Source organism: Drosophila sechellia, chromosome 3R (genome assembly GCF_004382195.2).
Source record: "Drosophila sechellia strain sech25 chromosome 3R, ASM438219v1, whole genome shotgun sequence".
Classification (NCBI taxonomy): Eukaryota; Metazoa; Arthropoda; class Insecta; order Diptera; family Drosophilidae; genus Drosophila; species Drosophila sechellia.
This window is the reverse complement of record NC_045952.1, coordinates 20,364,889-20,384,785: the sequence shown is the minus strand read 5'-3', so window position 1 is coordinate 20,384,785 and position 19,897 is coordinate 20,364,889. Positions and strand designations below refer to the sequence as shown.

The window sequence follows — 19,897 nt, the reverse complement described above, 5'->3', positions numbered from 1 at the left end:
TCCAGATAGACTGGCAAAACTCACTTTACCTCAACTTAGTTTTTATTTTGTCTTGTTTTTTTGTTTTTCTGGGCTGGCTGCGGTTCCTCGTTTTGCTTTCTTTCATACTTTGCTGCTTTCTCTGTCAGTGTTTCTGCCATACTTTCTTTGTTGGTTTTTGAATCTTTTATGAATTGAATTTGGTTGTTTTGAACGCGTATGTTCCGCTGCAAAGTTCCAGCTTCCACGGCAACGCGGCTTCCACGTCCTTGGCTGACTTCCTGCCCCGCAGGATAAAGAGAAAAACAAAGCCAAAGCCAAAAGCCAGAAGAAAAGCAGGACCAGAAGCCAGGACGAGACTGGCACGTTCCCATTCAATTATGGGCGGCATGTGGCACATTAGCATTCAGCGGAAGCTGCGCCAAAAGCAAACATTTCAACGCCTCCCGGTTTCTTGGGGTCCTTCTTTTATTATGCGAATATTATTTAAGCATTCACAATTCCGTTTTAATTTAATTCGATGCCAGCGATGGCAGACTTTCGGCAGTCAGTGTGTTTGGAATTTGTTGAAAACTATTTAGCATAAATAGTCTCCGCCTGCGGTCCCGATAGTCGCCTGGGAATTGCCTGGCAATGGAGTCCTTGGGAGTCCTCTTTATCTCCTCAGCCCTCCTCTCCCGTCTTTATTAGCGCATATAATTTCCCGAGTTCCATGTTTTCTTCACTCTCCACTCCTCTCGATTTTTTTTTTGTATTTTAGCTTTTTTGTTTCACAGTCTTGTTTTCCTCCCCTGCCGCCGTTTTTATTTTTATTTTTAAGACTTTTTCCCCAAACGATTGCCTTTTGGAACCGTTTAGATAAAAAGCCCTGCTCCGCCTTCGCCTGCCAGCCCACCAAGTTCTGTTTCGCTCTTCCCCTGGGACTACACAGGTTTTTATATTGTAAATTTTTATTTTTATCTCTGAGGCATATAAAATACACATTTTCAGTTGCCTAGACAGTGAGTTTAATTAAAACGAGGCGCGGAATAGAAAACTGTCTACACAGAAACAATGCATAGTTATAGGGCCAAAAAACACAAAGGGTACAATTGATTAAATCTTGAAAATAGGCCATACCTTCGATATAATCAGTGCTATCTGAAGATAGTAACAGATTTAGCAAGTAAAAATGTAAAATGTAAATGGTAGTAGTAGACTTTCCAGAAGTATCTGTACCTTGGCTATTGCGAAACGATTTTCCAGGCCTTTTCATTTCCAAATCGATTTTCCCCCAGTGCATATTACGCTCCATTTGGTTCCCATCTGTTTCGTTGATTGCTTTCGGGGTTGGAGAGATTTCGAGGGAAGTTGGATGCGAGGTTGCCTATCGTTTCACTAATTTCAATTGTACAGGTGTGTGTCTAAGGGATTAAATATTTAATTTATTTGTATTAAATGCGAAAACAAGCGTTTCTGGAAAGGCTCTCAGCGGCGTGCAACATTAAATTAAAATTCCTTAAGCCCGAAATTCCTTTTCCGGCTGTGCTGAGCTTGTATATAGTCGACACCCCTTGAATCCCACACACACACACAACCACCCACACACCCACTTTCCCACCCACGCACACACGCCCACACTTCGCAAGTCGAATAAATTTCGTTAAATTTTGAGCTTTTCAACGATTTTCCTTTGCAGAAATCGCATGCTAGAAAATTTGAAAATATAAAAGCTAAACCAAAAAAAAAACAAAACAAAATCAATTCAAAATTAAATTCAAAAAGTTGCATCAAATTAAAACACACACATCTATATAGAGAACTCAATAATAAAGCAAGATTAAAAACAAGTTAAACCCCAAATACAACAAATTAATTACAATTGTGATGAACAAGTTAATTGCATCAATTGCAGCACATAAAAACTCAAGCATTTAAAATAGCTTAAACCGAACAAAAGTATATATTTGCTGCCCAGGCAGGCTCAATTAAAAAGGATACAATAATTTATTGCCACATCAACTCAGCGTCGTGGGATGCAGATGCGGATGCAGATGCAGATTGGATATTGGACGAATCGGACACATTATATTACCAGTGATAGCAACAGAATTTACATAACCATTAATGAATAATAGACGACAGTAATAAGCAAACCCCAACAAAACCCCGACAAACCAAATTGTTGTAGACTTTAAAGCATCGCCCAGTTTCTTGTTGTTGATTAATCATAATTAAATAGAAGTTGTTGTTGGAAAAGCTGTGATCGCAGAAGGGAGTCCACGCGGATGCCACACATGACAAAGCAAAAACCATTGTTAACAAAACTGAAACAATAGAGAGAGATAAAACCATAAACCTGTAAGCAATGCTTGTTGGCCCAAACGCTGCACAGAGTGAGAACAGCATTAGCCACATCAGCACACTGGCACTGGCACTGGCAGCTCCTGGCCTAAACCACATATCAAGAGGCTAGAAGGTGCTGCGTAGCGCAGGGGGGAGCAATCCAAGAAATCCCCGAAAGGACACAACATTTACCCGCGCCACTCGTCGTCACCGCCCCCGCATCGCCTGCAATGCTCTGGTAGCCAAGACAGTTTTACGGTGGATCACTACTGCGCCGGCGGCGACCCACAAGCAGCGTCGGCATCTGGACGTGGAGCGGATGGATCTGGAGCGGGCGGCGGGCCATCGCAGCAGGCGGGTCAATGGTCCAATGCGGCGATCGGCGGCGGCGTGACCTCTTGCGGCGGCGGCGTCGGTGACGGAATAGTGCCCCAACCCCACCATCCCATTGGCATGTGCCAGCATCATGGGCTGACATCACAGTCGTTGATGTCCGGTGGCTCGCACATGTCCCTGCTGGGCAGCAGCGGCAGCAGCGGTATGAGCGGCAGCGGTGTCGGCAGCAGCGGTCAGAGTGTGCCCCAATGTCCCGCCGCTGTGGCAGCCGCGGATGCCGCCATGCTTGGCACCAATGCCGGCGGCCATTGCCGCAGCCTGAGCGGCCTGAGCTCGATCAGCATACCGCCGCCGCCGCCGGCGCTCTTCAATCCGTGCAGCTCGGCGCTGTCGCTGCAGCAGGCGGCGGTAACCAGATGGGGACCGCGCACCTCCTGCCCGGTCCACAGTCCGTTTCGTGTGCGCGTGCCGAACGGCTCCATCTGCTCCGGACACCAGGTGAGATGAGGCGTCTCTGATCGTGATGTAAATGTACATGTATTTTATGCGAGGGCTGGTCATATGCCGGCCATATTAAACCCCCAATCAGTCGCTAAAATCCGTTGACTAATTCAGCTTGCCACAATATGTTTATTGCGCTTTTCAGTTTGCCATCTAGAAATTGTACATATTAATTGTATGTGATAAGTAGCTTTAGTTGCCCAACTAATCGCATCTTGACTTATGTCTCTTTGTTTCTTCTCTTTTCTCTTCCCAAAATGGCTTGCTCACTCACTTTTCTCGGCCCGTCAGGTAAGCAACTCTAAGCGGAAACCCAGCATTTTGGCAGTACTGCGAAATGTGTCAACGACATGTAAGATTATTTTCATTTGGCCAAAAAAAACCAAAAAACAAAAAAAAAAAAAAACGCTCACAAAGATCAGGAAAATACGCATACCGCATATGCACACTTACACGAAACAGACCGCACAGGACAACGAGGGGGGTTTCATGGGTTGTTTAAATGGAAAACACATTAAGGTCATTGAGAGCTATCATCATTGAGATGATGAATCCTATTTTTGTGAATTAATTTAGGCTTTTTTCTCACTAAATCAACTTACTTCTTCATAAATAGGTGCCCTGAATCCTCTTAAAATTATATATCCCGTACACTGCAAGGATACTTTGCACAAATCCTATTAAGTGCATTAGTAGATCGCTTTACTGAAGTAAATACAAATAAATGGATTTCCTTGAATCCTAGACGACTGACACATATTTAAATAAATTGAAATTTAAGTCAAAGTGATGTCAAAGCTATTAGATAAGTTATCAGTAAGCATGCATGCCCAAGATATTTTTAGGAGAAAAACAAGTTGTTTGGAAAGCAATATGTATTTTATACAAGGAGCTTTAAGTTGAATGGCGCAGTAAGCCCATAGAAGCTGGCCACTTAAAAGCTTCGTACAGTATCATAAAATAGGCACCTCGCTTTATGTTACAATTCCTGGTAAGAGATAATCCGAACACAAAAGGAACATCCATAGCAACTCTCGCTGGGCCCTCGGCTCCCATAGTTTCGCAAATTATAAAGAGCTCGATTCACATGATTGCCCAAGCGGTGACCCGGTTACCTTTTTTTCTGCGCCTGGGTTAGGGTCCTGCCAGGTCCTTTTGCGCTGGGCTTGGGGTTTTTGGGCCTTGGTTTTGGCTTTGGCTTTGGGTCGCTTTTCCTAAATCAGCGACAGGCGCAGGTTTTTGCTTGACTGCGCCGGGCATAAAACAGGGCCAGGAATAAACTATGATGTGGCAACAGGAACTAGAACAGCGACAGGGGATCGACTATCACAAATCCCGGCCTTTTGTGACAATTGCCATTTAACGTTGTTTTCCTTTGGTTCGCTTTTCTTTTTGGCCCTTTCGCTGCCCGCTTTTCTCCTACGCTTTACTTTTCCCGCCCCCCGGTATCAAATTGAATGTCACTAATGCAATTAGTTCACACAAAATAATTCTCTTCCACTCGATTATAGAGCATAATATGCTCGTTGTCATTTATTATGAGAAGCCAAGCGAAACACGCACAAGGAGCAAAGTTACGGAGCGAATCATATGCAAAGTGGGTTGGTTGCCTGAATGAATGTCGAGGGGCGGGCTTTTCCAAAGGTTCCACTGGCTCCTGGCTCCGCAGGTTCCGAAGGTCGCTGCGACACAGGACCATTACGCCTTTCAATTTTTGCGCTAGGGCGAAATTTACATAAATATTACACAAGAACAGGCCACTGAATGTGAGTTGGCTGGCTGGTTGGCTGCCGGAGAAGGGCGGTTTCACAAAAGGGCATGAGGCATAGCAAATAGGCTCGTTACGCTGCCGGCAGGCTGACGGTTCTGAAAGATCATCCCGCCAAGGGCGACCAGCAAAAGGTGTGGTCACCAACGCCTCAAATTGAGTTTTAACTTTTTTTTTTAAAAAGGAATTTTACAGCGCACTAACTATAAAGGGAACGAACTCGGCACTGCATAAAGCTTAGGCTGAGTCTTAAACTCTGGCAATGGAGTTGGCCAAAAGTTGTGCACTCTGAAAAAAACAAAGCCTTAAGACCTTCAAAAAGTTTTCCTGCGTGGGTGAACCGAACAAGAATCTTTGATAATTTTGCTCATTTAATTTGGGTAGTTCACTTCACATTGTCCTGACAACCTATCAAAGGTAAATGGCGCTCAAAAATACTCAAAGTTTCGAACTTTTTAAAAGATTTCGGCAAAAGTTGTGATTAATCAAGTTGATTACGAATTTAAGTTTGTGGTCTTTAAAAATGTTATATTCTCTTTTTCCACTTTCCAAAACCTTAACAACACAACTAAAATTTCACGACCTATATCTATGGAAATATATCTTTCTCATTAGCCGCCAGAAGGCCCTTAAGTCAGAGCCATTTCATTTGATTAACTCCCTTGAGGTGTGCCCGTAAACATATTGCTGCTGTTTTATCTAAAGTATCCGACAAATGATTCCAAAAATTTCTCTCATCGCGAACATTAGCCGCGTAAGTACCTCAAATTTGATGCCACAATGCATGAGAGAATTTGTAATTTTCATGGCAAGCGAGAGAGAGAGGAAGAGGGGGCTGATTGTGGAGATTCGAGACTAACTAACTTACACCTGCCTGATGGTGGCCGTCACAGCGTGTGGCACATGCCACATGCCGCACATACCACCCACCCACCACACGCACACATTCACGAAAGTGTTGTCGTACATTTAGCATTCCCTCTGGCAAGCATACAAAAACTTTTATCTTGATAGAAGGACTTGAGCAACGCTTTTTTCGGGCTACCGGCCCCAAAAAAGCTGCCAAAGAAGAATAGAATGCGAAGACAGGGCAAGGAAATGGAAAGGAAAATGGAAGGACGAAAACTGCCTAACTGACAAAGTGACTGGTGGACTGGTGGACCGAAGGACCAGCCAGCCCACTGACTGACTGAAGCCTTGACACTCTTCATTTGTGAATGCGTTAATTGCGCCCGAGGATGTTCGTATGCGAGCATTAGAGTGGATCTTAAGTGCGTGTCCAATTTTCGGCACACTTTTCGGCCTTCTATAAGTTGGGTAAAAAAGTTTTGAACCGAACCGGGTAGGTCTCCAAATTCTAAAATTTTTTTTATCGACAGGCTAACGAGAAGTTTAAATTTCTTGCACGCTAAAACCATAATATATGTACATAAATTTTAAAATGTTATTCAATTCCAAAAGCCTCATTACAAGACGATCCAAGTTTTTAAATGGATTACGTGTCGTATAAGTAATTTTTTGAAAATTCGTTTTTCAAAGTCCCGAAATTTGAAATTAAATTTGGTTAGAAAATGTTAATTGCCAGTGGAAAGCGCAAGTCCTTGTAGGTAATGCGAGTTAAATTGTCAAGCTCTGCCATATGTTGGTCCACCCTACAAAGGACGTGTGTGTTGTTTGCCCATGATGAGCATGCTGATGATGGTGACGATGATGATGAACAAGCACAATGGCCTGAAACAAGCAGTTAGAGCCTGTAAGAACAACAACAACGGCGATTACAAGCAGCAAGTGTGTACATTATTTTGCAATTTAACAATCCCCACCCCGCGCAGGACTACCCTCCCCCTGTTTTCAAGGCAAGCATAAAACAACAACTTGAGAAAAAGAAAACAAAGAAAAAGTTATAGGGAAAGGTGGAGGGGGAGGGGGGAGAAAGGAAAAAAAGGAGAGGGGATAAAGAAAGTATGAAAAAAAGTGAAGAAATAATTAGTTTACTTGTTACGAAAGTGAGTTATCGCCCTTTGTGCCGCTGCAGCCGTTGCGGCGTTGTTTGCCTAGTTGAAATTGAATAAACAAATTTTACATTCCGCACACACACACGCGCACGCATAAGCGCATGATGTACAAACACGCACACATAGACAATCTGTCGAGTGTGCAAAAATAATAATGTGTGTTCGCACACACTCACACTTACGCCCTTAAAACAGCTCAGCAAAGAAAGAGGAGACAAGGCGGCTATAAAATTACATTTCCATATGCAGATCTGCATGTGAGTGTCCTGTTGCGTGGGTGTGCCTGTGTGTGTGTGTGGGCGTGCTAAGAAGAAAGTGTTGCCTACCTAACGGCGTCATTAGTCACACGAACACAATGTAAGCGAGTGAGAAATGACACACTTACAAAAACGTATTTCCTCAATGGCATAGGTAAATGGAGATGTCTTAAATCGGCATAATTTCATGCTCACAACAAAATGCATTGTCTGATTTACATAGCATATACATATATTTCGCAAAAGCACGCACAAAATGTTTTTGAGTCCAAGGACATTTTCCATTTCGTTCATATCGCCTGTAGTTAAGCTTCTTACTTTTGATTGCAAGGCATTATCATTTTTAAAATGTACAAGAGTAAGAGTATCTTTAATTCCTTTTCACAAAAACCAGAAACAAATGGAAATCGAATGCAACCCGTAGCGTACGCAGTACCATATTTTTAAAAGTGATTAAAAGCGTTTGAATTCGCTTGGTATTCCAATTTTTCAATTCAATACCATTACATACAGATTTATTAAGGTGGAAAAACCTTTCTGCAAAATTAAAACAGATGGGGGGAAAAATCGAAAGCTGACCCGCTGAAAACATACGGCACTCAGACAGGAAAAAGCCCATATTTAATATGCAGAAGCCATATTTTTTTTTGGAGTGTGCGGCAGAAATGATGGAGAAAGACAGATGGGAGGGAAAATTGGGAGGTGGCAAGGTGAAAGCGATGACAATATGTTTCGCCCACGGGAAGGAGCCCCGTTTTCCTTTCGCACCGCTGATAGATGTCGACGATAAATGCATAATATGCACGCACACACACCGGAAATTTGTGGTTGTTTGCCGCTGCCTCAGTTGCTGGCAGTTGGCAAAAACCAAAACACGACACCAAAAACCGACAACGAAAAACCTTTTGTTGCGAAAATATCAATAAATATATATATATATATATATATATATGTTTTTATATGGATTTTTCGGCGTGGCGGTAAATTGAATGATGAGTGGGAGGATGTCGCAGCCATTGTTTGGTTGATAAGGAAGCCTGGCGCACTATTACCTGGCTCTCTGAAACGAGAGCCCACCTGTCAATCAATACCACCCCGCCGAAGCGACATCATCGCCTTTGCCATCGTCATCGACGCCATCATCCTCATTATTATCGTCATAGTCATCGTCAAACATCACCGTCTGCTCGGGTAAAGGACATTGTCTGTCAATAATAATGCCAGCTAATAGGCAGGAAGTGTTAGCCGCCGCCGCCGCCGCCGCCACTGTAGTCGATGAACGGAGAAGAAAGGATGCCGCTCAATTACCCCGACATAGTCATACGGTGAATGTTGTGTATTGGAGACCAATGTTAACTGTAAGACTGTGTCTCGGTGGTTGCCAGCCCAGCCACACAGCCCAGTATCAACTATACGGATCGCTTCCCTTCGCATCGCATCGCTTTGAATCCTATCGCATCGCAGCCAAAAACCGGATGTATATGGTATGTGGAAGTGAAGACGGCCGGACCGCAACAATAAGTTCGGCCAGGTGATAAGTTACCGATAGCACCACTCGGCTGGCAAGTTTCATGGACTAACTCCACGGAAAGCTGGGAAGCTGCTGCTTATCGTTGAATGCGCGACACGCAACAGACAGGCCAGCCCGCAAATGTGCTGGGTCCTTTGAGATGGAAGTTCCGTAGCTCGGGGAATCCTGGGAGTTCTGGGAGCTCACTTGAGCCCCGGGATGTGAGATGTGAGCCAGACCTGACAGCTTGACAGCCGACTGGTGCACGCACACACACACACAGCCATCAGCTCCAACTTTAAACAGCTTTTATTCCGAGCTCTCACACATACCGAGTACTCTTCAAGTTCAAGGGTGTATAGGTTTTTGAGTGGAGAACATAATAGGCCCACTTCACGGCATTTCGCCTAAAATCATTGATCAAATAGTTGCATCATTTGCAAATAGTTGTTTTATTTTCCCTTATTTATTAGCAAACAGCACTTATCTTGCTGATTGGATAGCTTTATTTTCCAAATTCACTGTGACAGCAGGTCGTTTTAATTTTTGAAAAACAAACACGAACACACAATGTCGCCTGTTTTTTTGTATATTCACATTATTTGTTTGGTCACATAGCAATTTTTTTAGATATTCACTTTTTATTGCAGTATTTTATTTTAGTACCAAAAAGCAAATTTCGGGTGTTGCGTTTTATATTATTTCTGGGCAATTAGCTTGATACAAAATTTAATTTATTTTTGTTGAGTATATATTTGTTTTTCGTCTTTATTTGTTGAGCACTCAAAAAATGCATTTCCAAAGTGTTTTTTAAAAGGTATCGTTAATTCGAGAAGTGAACGCGCACCTGGTTTAAAATGGAGAGGTGGCAATGAGCTGGGATTAATTAAGCCGGAGAAGATTCATTTGGCGGTCGGCTCACATATGGGGTGCACTTAATCTTTGCCACGACCTCGGGCGTTGTTGTCGCTGCTCCAAACCCGATAAGGTGCCAAATGTGGGGAACTATCCTAGCGGGCCTCGCCACAAAATGGGATTAACAACTGAAGCTTGTACGGAAACCTGGTAGCTGGGGGCTAGGAGCTGGGGTTTCAATGCTCGGTAGGTTGGGTATCTGCCACTGGCGAGTGCCCATGGTACTAATTAAAATTCGGCATTAATCCAGATGATTCAGTTGTCAACGGCTGCTGCCCACCTCTGGCTGCTCCGCGTGCTCCGTGCTGTCTGTTTTTTCTGCCCACCTCCAAAATCCCGAAATGGATGCGGAAGCCATTCGCAGTCGCGCGTACTTGTGTAATTGACGTGTGGCCTGGAATATTAAAGAGAGAAGAATCCGAGAGTACCGCCTCCCCTCGTTCGGATGGAAAAAAAATGTTATATATACCCGGCTTTCTCGCATTCCCCAAACCATACTTCCTCTGGCCATGCTGTGTAATTATTAAAACCAACAAATAACGTTCGTGTGGTCGGTCTTTGGCTCACCCACAGTTGTTGGATGGGTGGTTTTCGGTCGGTGGTTGTGGATCGGTGGTTGCTGGTCCGTTGGTTAGTGGCTTAGCATAAAGCTGGAAAAATGACCAGCTCCCTGGATGGACTGACCCCCCAACAATGGACCTGACTCAGCTGCAGCTGATGGATAATTGGCGGAAAAATAGCTAAAAGTGTAAAACAAAACTGAGAAATATGATTACTCAAAGCTTTAAGTATTTTTTATATCATACCTTTTCACTTGTTACCTTTAGTTGTCTTTTGCAAAGTTTGTTTTGAACAGTCACTTGAATGTCTGGTTAATTTTCCTTTAAAATATTAAATAGAAAAGGATATGCCAGAATTAGTGTTTGCTTCATTATAAATCCTAAGTGTCATGAACTACAATTAGTACGCTGAAGTTGCGAGTCAATTACACTTTTTCGCTTAAAATAGCTTCTGTATTTACAACTCGAACCTTTGAGATTACTTATTCAGAGCTCAAGATTTCGTTTGCCAAAGTTAGTTTTATGTCAAAGACTTGTTCAAAATTTATGGACAACTTTGCCGTTTGAATTATTGAAAAGCCAGTGCTCCGCACTCAGGTTCTTAGTCGAAAATAGCGCGAAGTGAGAGTGAAACCTAGTTGTTTGCGACTAATAAAAGTTGTCGTTGCTTTTGGCTATGGCTGGAGATTTTTTTATATCCCAGCTGCCGTCCAGTTTCCGGTGGAGTTCACCTCTGATGTGGCTGCTGCCTCAGCAGCAAACAAATAAAGCTCTGGGCTTTTCCCAGCACGGGATGGGGTTATACTGATTGTTTAGGGCAGGACCTCGGCAAACAACAGGCATCTGCATACTCATGATCGGCGAAGAGGGCAAGTGGGGAAATGGGGAAACTCGGGACCTCGGCAAAACTTTAACAAGCACTTAAGTATTAATCATGGAAATCAGAGGCAGCTGTGGGCCACTCCCCATGCCACCTCCCACTGCCTTGTGGGTGGTGTGGTTAGTGTGTGTGGGCCAAAAGTTTGCCACGTTGGCTATCAATGTCACAGAAACGGAGCGCCTAATGAGGCATTAAACTTAACTGCTCAACTTTGCGCCTGTCAAGCGCTTATTAAATTTACCGTTTTATTGGTCCACCAACTTGGTGTTAAATATGGACCAACCAACCCAGCCCCCACACGCCTCCATTTTCAGTGGTCAGTGGGCGTGGCCATGGTCGATGTAGTGGAGGGAGGGGGGAGGAGGCTATGCTGGGCCTTAAGTGAAATCAGATTACGTTGTTTATCGTTCAGCGCCGACTTGGTTTTTAGCTAACCTTCTCGGGATTTCCTCCATTTCCCAAGGAAACATGCCTCGTCCTTCTGCCAGCTGCCAACTGCCGCATTTAAATAGTTGCCAAGTTCAGCAAATTTTATTCGATGTAGTTAATTTTTCTGCTTGGCAAAAGGAAATTGTATTACCCATTCATTTAGTCAAATTCCGTTGCGGCTGCTGATGGTTTGGTAGGCGTTGCTGTCTTTCAGGGTGTTTCTAATTCCCATTAATGGGTAGTTGGAAGTTCTGGCGTAATTGGATTGCAAACTTCTGCCAAAACGAGCAAATACAATAAATTGCAGACAGACAAGTACGGAATGAGATTTGATTCTGCTTGGAAAATAACATCTAAGCGAATCTTAAAGGGCTCGTTCCATTGAACATGGGGAATTTTATGGTATTCTGCTCGAAGACTTTATGAAAGCAACGATTGTATTTGCATTTTCAAAGATTTTATCTGATTGTGGGTATAAATAAAGTGTTCAAAAAATTATTTAAAGGATTCTAAAAATGGAAATTCAACTCTTATTCTCGTAATTTGTTTTGGCATTCGGTAAACATCTTTTATTTTCCCATTCAAAGCTTTGTACAATCCTGTAACTCAAAAGCATTCATTCCAACCCCATCGAATAGGGTTACTTATACCCATTCGAAACAGTTCGAAATTGAATGAAATCGGTTGGCATGTTTACGGCGGGATCAAAAGACCATCTGAAGGATGCTCGATGGAGGTATTTCCATTTCCCAATCGCAAATCAAGGCGCACTAAATTTGATATCCTACCCCCCGGAAAATGATTCGTTCGAATCCAACACGTCGAAATTATTGAATTGATGTTTCCCGATAAGCCCAAACTCGATTACCACCTGTCAATCCCCGAACCATCAGCCCCCACACTTACCCCAAAAGAGTAACCCCCACCCCGATGAATCCCCCCAATCATCCTTGTATCCTTGTTTACACAGCTAACTGAGTTTTTGGGGATTCCCCTGCTGCGCGATGGGTTCCCAAGTATTATGAAATATTTATGCACACGCCATTGCGGATATTCACTCAAAAGTGCTGAGTGCCAAGTCCTCAGTGTAGACTCCTCCAATAGTGCACTACGCTGGAAAAGCGGAAAAGCAACCGAAATAGAGAGAGATGGATATATGTGTGTATTTTCCATGCAGCATTCGCAACAAGAGCACGATATCCTTCGCAAGAGAGGAGCTGCTCAGTTAAGTTTTGCGGTCGATGTCGGGAGCGATGTCTGTGGCGGAAATGAAACGTGCTTTCTGTCTAAGTATGTGTATTTGTGTGGGTCTGGGGGCTTAGATGTGTGGGTGAACTGCTGTAGGTGTATTTGAATGCGTGTGTATATATGTGTGTTTGTGTGCGTGGGTCTGCTACGTGCCCGTGTTTGTGGCATTGAGTAATCATCAGCGTTGAAAATTGCGTTTTTTATGGGGCCAGTGCCAGTTCCAGTGGATTGGGGATGAATGGTTCTAGGGGATGAACCTGATGGGGTAGTTAAAGGGGGGCTAAGATACGATGGGCAGGTGGTTGGGGGGTGGCAAGGTGTCGGGGCAGCGGGAAAAAGTGCTGGCGGTGCGTTAAATGTACTTAGCATATATATGTAAATGTACACTCGCATAAAGATGGCAAACATTAACTTAGGCTTTTCTCAAGCTTACCGTTCAGACATAAATATTCCTCAAACAACAAGAGTTAATCCCTTTAAGGATTTGATTTAAATTAGGCTAATCGTACCTAATACAAGTCGTAAGACCCTGATTAAATAATTCCCTTTTTTAGCTACTTAAGCTTTACACATGGAAGCACTTAAGATACATAAATGGTAATATTGATTAATACATCGTGTAACCAATTTAAGCGATATCAACTTATAAAACAATAAACCAATCTGAAATTGAGATCTGGTTACAAACGTTTACTGCTCGCATAATATTCAAATATTCCCTTCGCTGCTAGATGCTGTTTTGATCAGTGTAAATTTGAGTACCGAGCACATCGTCCTTTTCGCTGTGCGTGCGTCCCTGCTGTGCGTCTGTGTGCGTGTGAGTGGCACAAGTGTCACGGCATGGCATCGCAGTCAAATCCTTTTTTATGGCCTAGCCCAATGCCTCAGATTCTGATTCAGCTTCAGCACCAGCCTCAGCTTCAGGACCTGGTCTGCTCCTCTTTCTGACATTCCTCCGCCAGGATATGGAGCAGGATAGAGGGCAAGGGCAGGAAAAATTAATTTCGCAACATATTCAAAGCGTTATTAAACATAATTTATTAAAACCGAAATTGTATCAAGTCGGACCGAGTCGAGCTATGCGACGGTTGCGGCGGAGTAGCTTGCCATAAATTGTTGAGATTTTTGTCGTTGCCCGGTTATCCCTGGTTATCCATGGGGTCACGAGGTTATGTGCGTGCCCTCGTTTGTGGCTGTCGCCGCTTTTAACGGCTTTTCGGAAATGGGCGTTTCATCCTCTAGATGCCATGTGTTTTTTATCCAGCTCGTTTGTGTTGTTTACCACGCTCCTTCCCCCCAAACTGTGCGGCTGAGCAACAATTGTCGCACAGTTAATGTTGTAAACAAGTTGTGCCGTGCGGTCGGAAGTCCCCCATTTGGGCGTTATGATGTATGGTGAGGCAGGCGTGGCAAATCGGAAATTTAATTTCCCAGCCAAACGAGCCCTTCTACATGGCCAGGACGAAGCTCATAACGGCCAGCTTAATTGCCAGCCATAATTTAGGCTAACCCTAAACCGAAGCTTGCTCCACGAGGAGCGGGTTTCAAATGCCTAGCATGTGTTTAAATCAAAATTATTTCCCTTTCAACCCATTCACTTCCGGGCCCAAAAAGGACAAAGCAGGCCATAATGCAATATCCATGCAAAAACGTTTGAATTTTCTTATCCCTAATAGTTTTATTATCCAATAAATAATGGCAATAAGAAACCACATTATCTAAACATTCCATTCCTTTAAATGGAAAAACGTGTCGCCATTAAAGCTCATTAAAAAGCATTTTAATCCCGGCTTTATTAAGTGGAAAAGAGAATAATTTTCCGTTTAGTTGTGCAACTGCACTACCCCAAACTACCAAGTGCCATATAACCTGGTTACCTGTGTTTGCTTTTTGCAGGCTCTGCTCCATAGCCACGATGTGGTGGCCCGGGATGTCTACGGGGAGGAGGCGCTGCGCGTCACCCCGCCCCCGATGGTGCCCTACCTCAATGGCGACGAGCTGGACAACGTCGAGGGTGGCGAACTGCAGCATGTGACCCGGGTGCGACTGGTGCAGTTCCAAAAGAACACGGACGAGCCCATGGTAAGCTGGATGTGCCTACGGGGAGTTGCGCTGGCCATGGGACTGACCGAATCTAATCCCTTTGCAGGGCATCACACTGAAGATGACCGAGGATGGGCGGTGCATTGTGGCCAGGATTATGCACGGCGGGATGATTCATCGCCAGGCCACGCTGCACGTGGGCGACGAGATACGAGAGATCAACGGCCAGCCGGTGCAGCACCAGTCGGTTGGCCAATTGCAACGAATGCTGGTGAGCCCGCCAATCAATCGTCCACTTTCCACTTTCACTAGCTCTCCCTCATCCCATTACGCCCAAATCCTGTCCTGGCTTTGTCCACGCCCTAATTGAATGTGTCCCATTTTAATCCGTCTATTGCAGCGCGAGGCACGCGGTTCTGTTACCTTCAAGATAGTTCCTTCGTACCGCAGCGCTCCGCCCCCCTGCGAGGTAAGTCAACGAGTTGGAGTACAGCCCACACTTAGTATATATATGAAGTGTGGTTTAAGGCTGAATAATCATCGTACAAATCATACAAAAAACTATAAACAAGTCATGGCAATACCTTCTCATTGCGTTTGAGTTACTTGTTTCATTTGCCATTTGTACTTTGTTACTACTATATTTAGACTACAGAAAATATCTAAAAACAATAACGAGTTATTTAAATGTTATGCAAAGATAGGTATAAGTAGCGATTTAGCCGCTTAATTTGATTCGCATTGTATGAAAGTCTCACAATTTCCCCATCGAATAAGAGAGACTATATGGTTGCGTATTAACTTCGCATAATTTAATAATTATCCTTTATGAAAAGCTCCTTCGGCTTGGGCATTAAGTTCTTAGATGCGATGAAGCGGAATGCACATATTGTTTGCCAATTTGGAGAAGTCAAAATATCAAAAGGGATTAATTAGAGAATTGCAATGGGCGCCCCGCTTCTCTTCCCAAAAACAAAGCAACGCGGCCCCGAAAACACAACCAAGTCAGTCGAGTGCATTATGCACATTATAATGTATAGAGGTAGTAATGTAAATCGTATACAATACAGTATGTTTGAGGTAGCCTGAGTAAACGAACCGTTCGCGGTGCGTTTGTAATTGTAGCTATAATCCATTATGCAATTATTTCGCAGTGCATTAACACAACTCCACACTTCTCTATCTCTCAATCTGCTCCTTTCCACCGACCTTTCTCCCACCCCATTCTCTGTTCCCACTCATGCCACCATGCAGCTTTTCAGGATCAGACCCGCTCCGGTGCTTGTAAGTATCACGCTCCCCACAATAGACACGAAATCACGCACACACCACACACACCCCACACACCACCTACAAAACATAAAGCACAGCCCACGCACAGGGCACCACCCACCCACTCGAGATTACTTTTACTTGAAAACACCCATTGATCCCCCCTTCCCGTCACCGAGGCAACCCGGTAGATGTGCATATTCATTAACCCACAGACAAGTCAAAAGGCACAACTCACACAAGAGCCGTAAATTTGTCTAATTTATGTTCATCACTTAGTCAACAACAACGATACGGCAAGCGGGTTTTGGATGCCCTGTTCGGGGATATGTATGTGCTGGGATTATGATGAACCGAAGATTTGTTCTAAACAGTTGCCACTTGACGGCATTTTAGTTTGCAAGAAGTTACATGTTGGCACTTGATTTCAATTCAAATATTTTCGCAGACCATTATTTCATAAACTGTTTCGTACAATCAAGTAGTTTAAAATTTGTGTGTAACCATTTAAATTGCAACATTCTAAATGAACGTAACTTAGCCAACTAAAAAGCCAGTTTATATGCCATCAACATAATCTGCCCGAGCCTTCTTGTATGTATAGAGTTTCCCATTATAATTTCCAATCCGTAAGGGCATCTAACATTGTGAGCCATCTGCTTGCCAGTTTGTTGTTTGTGTCTTTGTTGCTACCGATTTTGTTGCTGTGGCTGTTTTGCTGCTTTTGACATGCAAATGAGTTTTGCATGTAATTCGCAAACCGAAAGCCAAAGCCATTTCGCTGAGGCAGCCGCAACTCAGTTGCATTTGCTGAGTAAAAGTAGCTGAAATGTCAGAAAACAGTGAGCAGAAATGGTAATGGAAAACCGAATCATCGACCTGCAAGCAACTATTTGCAAATTTGAACTCGCCTCGTGCTCATCTGGTACATTTTCTATCTCCTTTTGCACTCGCAGATATTCGTGCGCGCCCAATTCGATTATAATCCGCTGGATGATGAGCTTATACCCTGCGCCCAGGCGGGCATATCGTTCCAAGTGGGCGACATACTGCAGGTAGGAAGGCTGGCACTCACTACTTCAAAGTACTTTCCGATAATAATCGCGTAATTACTGCGATCTTGTTGCAGATCATTAGCAAGGACGATCATCACTGGTGGCAGGCGCGATTGGACACGGTGGGCGGATCGGCCGGACTGATACCGTCGCCAGAACTGCAGGAGTGGCGGATCGCCTGCCAGACGGTCGACAAGACCAAGCAGGAGCAGGGTGAGTGACCGCGAAGATCCTGGCTAGCGGCAGGCGTCTCAAAACCAAACTATCCGTGTTCTCTATGTGTAATTGGATGCTCGATATAATCAAACAATCGAATGCTATATGAATAATTGTACCTATATTGGAAGTGTATGACGAACTCGTAGTTAACCGAAAGGGAAAGCGCTCTCTCTTTATGTATCTCTCTATCACACACATGTACCCACCCAGAAACACACACGCGCCACCCACAGAACACAGCCGCATCTGTACACTAACACCTACAGAGAGTTGCATGCCCCAAAAAGTAGTCGAAGGAAAACCTTTTCAAATTAACCAATCAAAATGGGGAAAGCCCCCCGCTGCCAAATTTCCAGCTGAAAACTCAGACCAAATATCCAAAGACCCAAAGACACCGATATATGCACACCTGTACAAAACTCTAATACCTAGTTTGCTAACCATGAATCTCGCATCTCGAACCAAGCCAAAGAATTTCTATAAACTATGTATGTATGATAATATAATGCAGGAGAACCGGGTGCTGGATGTTCCGCTCACGCAGATGGGTGTGATGGATCAGCAGGTAGTTACCATATAACCAAAAACCACCAACCACCACACACCACCACACCACAAAAATCAAACGAATCTCCGAATGGAGAGCTGCCAAGACTCGTTTTGTTATGCCACAAAAACCAGATAACACAAACCAACTACTACTCGTTCTATACAACAACAGAATTTCTATCGGTAGCCATTTTGTATAAAGAATTAACCCACACCCACACCCCGTTACCAGTCACCCACCCAACCACCCGACTGCCCGAAAGTTGTAGCTTATGTAGACGGCACCACCGAACCACCCAGTTCCAGATCCAAGGAATCGCGTAGAAGCGCCCCTCATGCTCACGACAGCCATCTGAAACAGTAGATGCACCTCAGTCATCGTTGTTTATGAACCCCACAGTATTGAACTCCCCGCTTATAATCCCCAAAAGTAATGCCCCACCAAACAACTTTAATGATCCGAAAATACATCAACACATGTTCACAACACTGCACGTTAGGCTGGCTGAAAGAACACCGCATATCTAATTTGAAGAAGTTCTAGGTCAGGAAGGGTGAAAAGTACCAAGGGATGAAATTAATATAAACTTAGTATATCATCCAAAAGGATATCATGATCTCATATATCATAACTAAGCAAAATCGTGCTTGCTTCATGCTCGAACTGCATGTTTTGTGCCTGCTCTATAAGCATGCTGCTCTCAACTTACCCAGCTCTATTGTCCATCTAATGAAACAATTCAATAACATTTGATTCTCCATTATAACCAACAGTTAACTGCTCCATCTTCGGGCGCAAGAAGAAGCAATGCCGGGACAAATATCTGGCCAAGCACAATGCCATCTTCGACACGCTCGATGTGGTCACGTACGAGGAGGTTGTCAAGGTGCCAGGTGGGTTTGATTGAGCTTCCTGCTCCCGGCCACAGGTGTACTTTTGTTTATCAACGCCCTTCCTGTGCTTTTAGTTGGCGACCCGAACTTTCAGCGCAAAACGTTGGTGCTCTTGGGTGCTCATGGGGTGGGCAGGCGACACATCAAGAACACCTTGATATCGAAGTACCCCGACAAGTACGCCTATCCCATACCACGTAAGTTTCTACATCATATTAGTATCTAAGTTTTTATTTTAGGTGGAAATAAATTCACATTCAACAGGCTCTCTTAAACACAAAGTTGGTTTACGCATTTACTAATATTATTATGATTTATCAAGCCATTTTCCACGCATAAATGATACGGCTCCATTGGTCGACTTAATGGAGCAGAAATCGATGTATTCATCTCCATTCTATGCCATAAAATAGAATCACCATAAATTTCTAGCTTTGGATCGAACCTTACTGGTTTTTCCAACAAAAATTGAAATTTGAATAGGTGCTATTATTTCCTGCTCACTCCGATTTTAAAACATAAAGATGTTTATGCAATTGTAATTTAGTTAATGGGTTGATAATAATACAAATTTATTTCCACATCACTAGCAATTTGTAGTTTATGCCGAATTAGCTTTTAAATTATTAAAAATGTAGCTTGCCAAATGCAAAAGCTAATAGTTTCTCGCAGTCACAAAGTGGGAGATGCGTTCAGTGCGAGTATTATAACTATAACTCTACTATTTCTTTCAGATACAACGAGACCTGCCAAACCCGAGGAGGAGAACGGACGCAGCTATTACTTTGTCTCGCACGATGAAATGATGGCGGACATCGGTGCGAATGAGTACTTGGAATACGGTAACGAACTCAGTCACATGCCACATCGCCATGAAATTCACATAAACATCCGCTTAACTTCTTGCAGGCACCCACGAGGATGCCATGTATGGTACCAAGTTGGACACCATCCGACGGATTCACACCGAGGGCAAGATGGCCATATTGGATGTGGAGCCGCAGGCACTGAAGATACTCCGCACCGCCGAGTTCACGCCCTATGTCGTGTTTATAGCGGCGCCCTCACTGCAGAACATAGCAGATGTGAGTAGAACCTTATAGATAGACCAAAGTCGAAGCCATCTAATTGCTTTCCTTTGA

At 43.8% G+C, this 19,897-nt stretch overlaps 1 protein-coding gene across 4 annotated transcripts in view; it reads left to right on the top strand.

Annotated features, from left to right (window-relative positions):
• The window catches only part of LOC6607335 (peripheral plasma membrane protein CASK), a 39,284-nt gene that overhangs the window by 15,916 nt on the left and 3,471 nt on the right, over positions 1–19,897 (top strand). The window contains exons 3-13 of one of the 4 annotated variants that reach the window (XM_002032072.2): positions 1,658–3,138; positions 14,620–14,805; positions 14,873–15,037; positions 15,167–15,235; positions 16,021–16,050; positions 16,995–17,093; positions 17,168–17,306; positions 18,636–18,755; positions 18,830–18,952; positions 19,490–19,597; positions 19,665–19,840. In XM_002032072.2, the coding sequence (XP_002032108.1) occupies positions 2,758–3,138; positions 14,620–14,805; positions 14,873–15,037; positions 15,167–15,235; positions 16,021–16,050; positions 16,995–17,093; positions 17,168–17,306; positions 18,636–18,755; positions 18,830–18,952; positions 19,490–19,597; positions 19,665–19,840 (1,596 nt within the window). In that variant the 5' untranslated portion in view covers positions 1,658–2,757. Of the gene's footprint in view, positions 1–1,657; positions 3,139–3,432; positions 3,700–14,619; positions 14,806–14,872; positions 15,038–15,166; positions 15,236–16,020; positions 16,051–16,994; positions 17,094–17,167; positions 17,307–18,635; positions 18,756–18,829; positions 18,953–19,489; positions 19,598–19,664; positions 19,841–19,897 lie in introns of those variants that run through there. The other 3 variants (XM_032722663.1, XM_032722664.1, XM_032722665.1) reach the window with 3 other exon arrangements.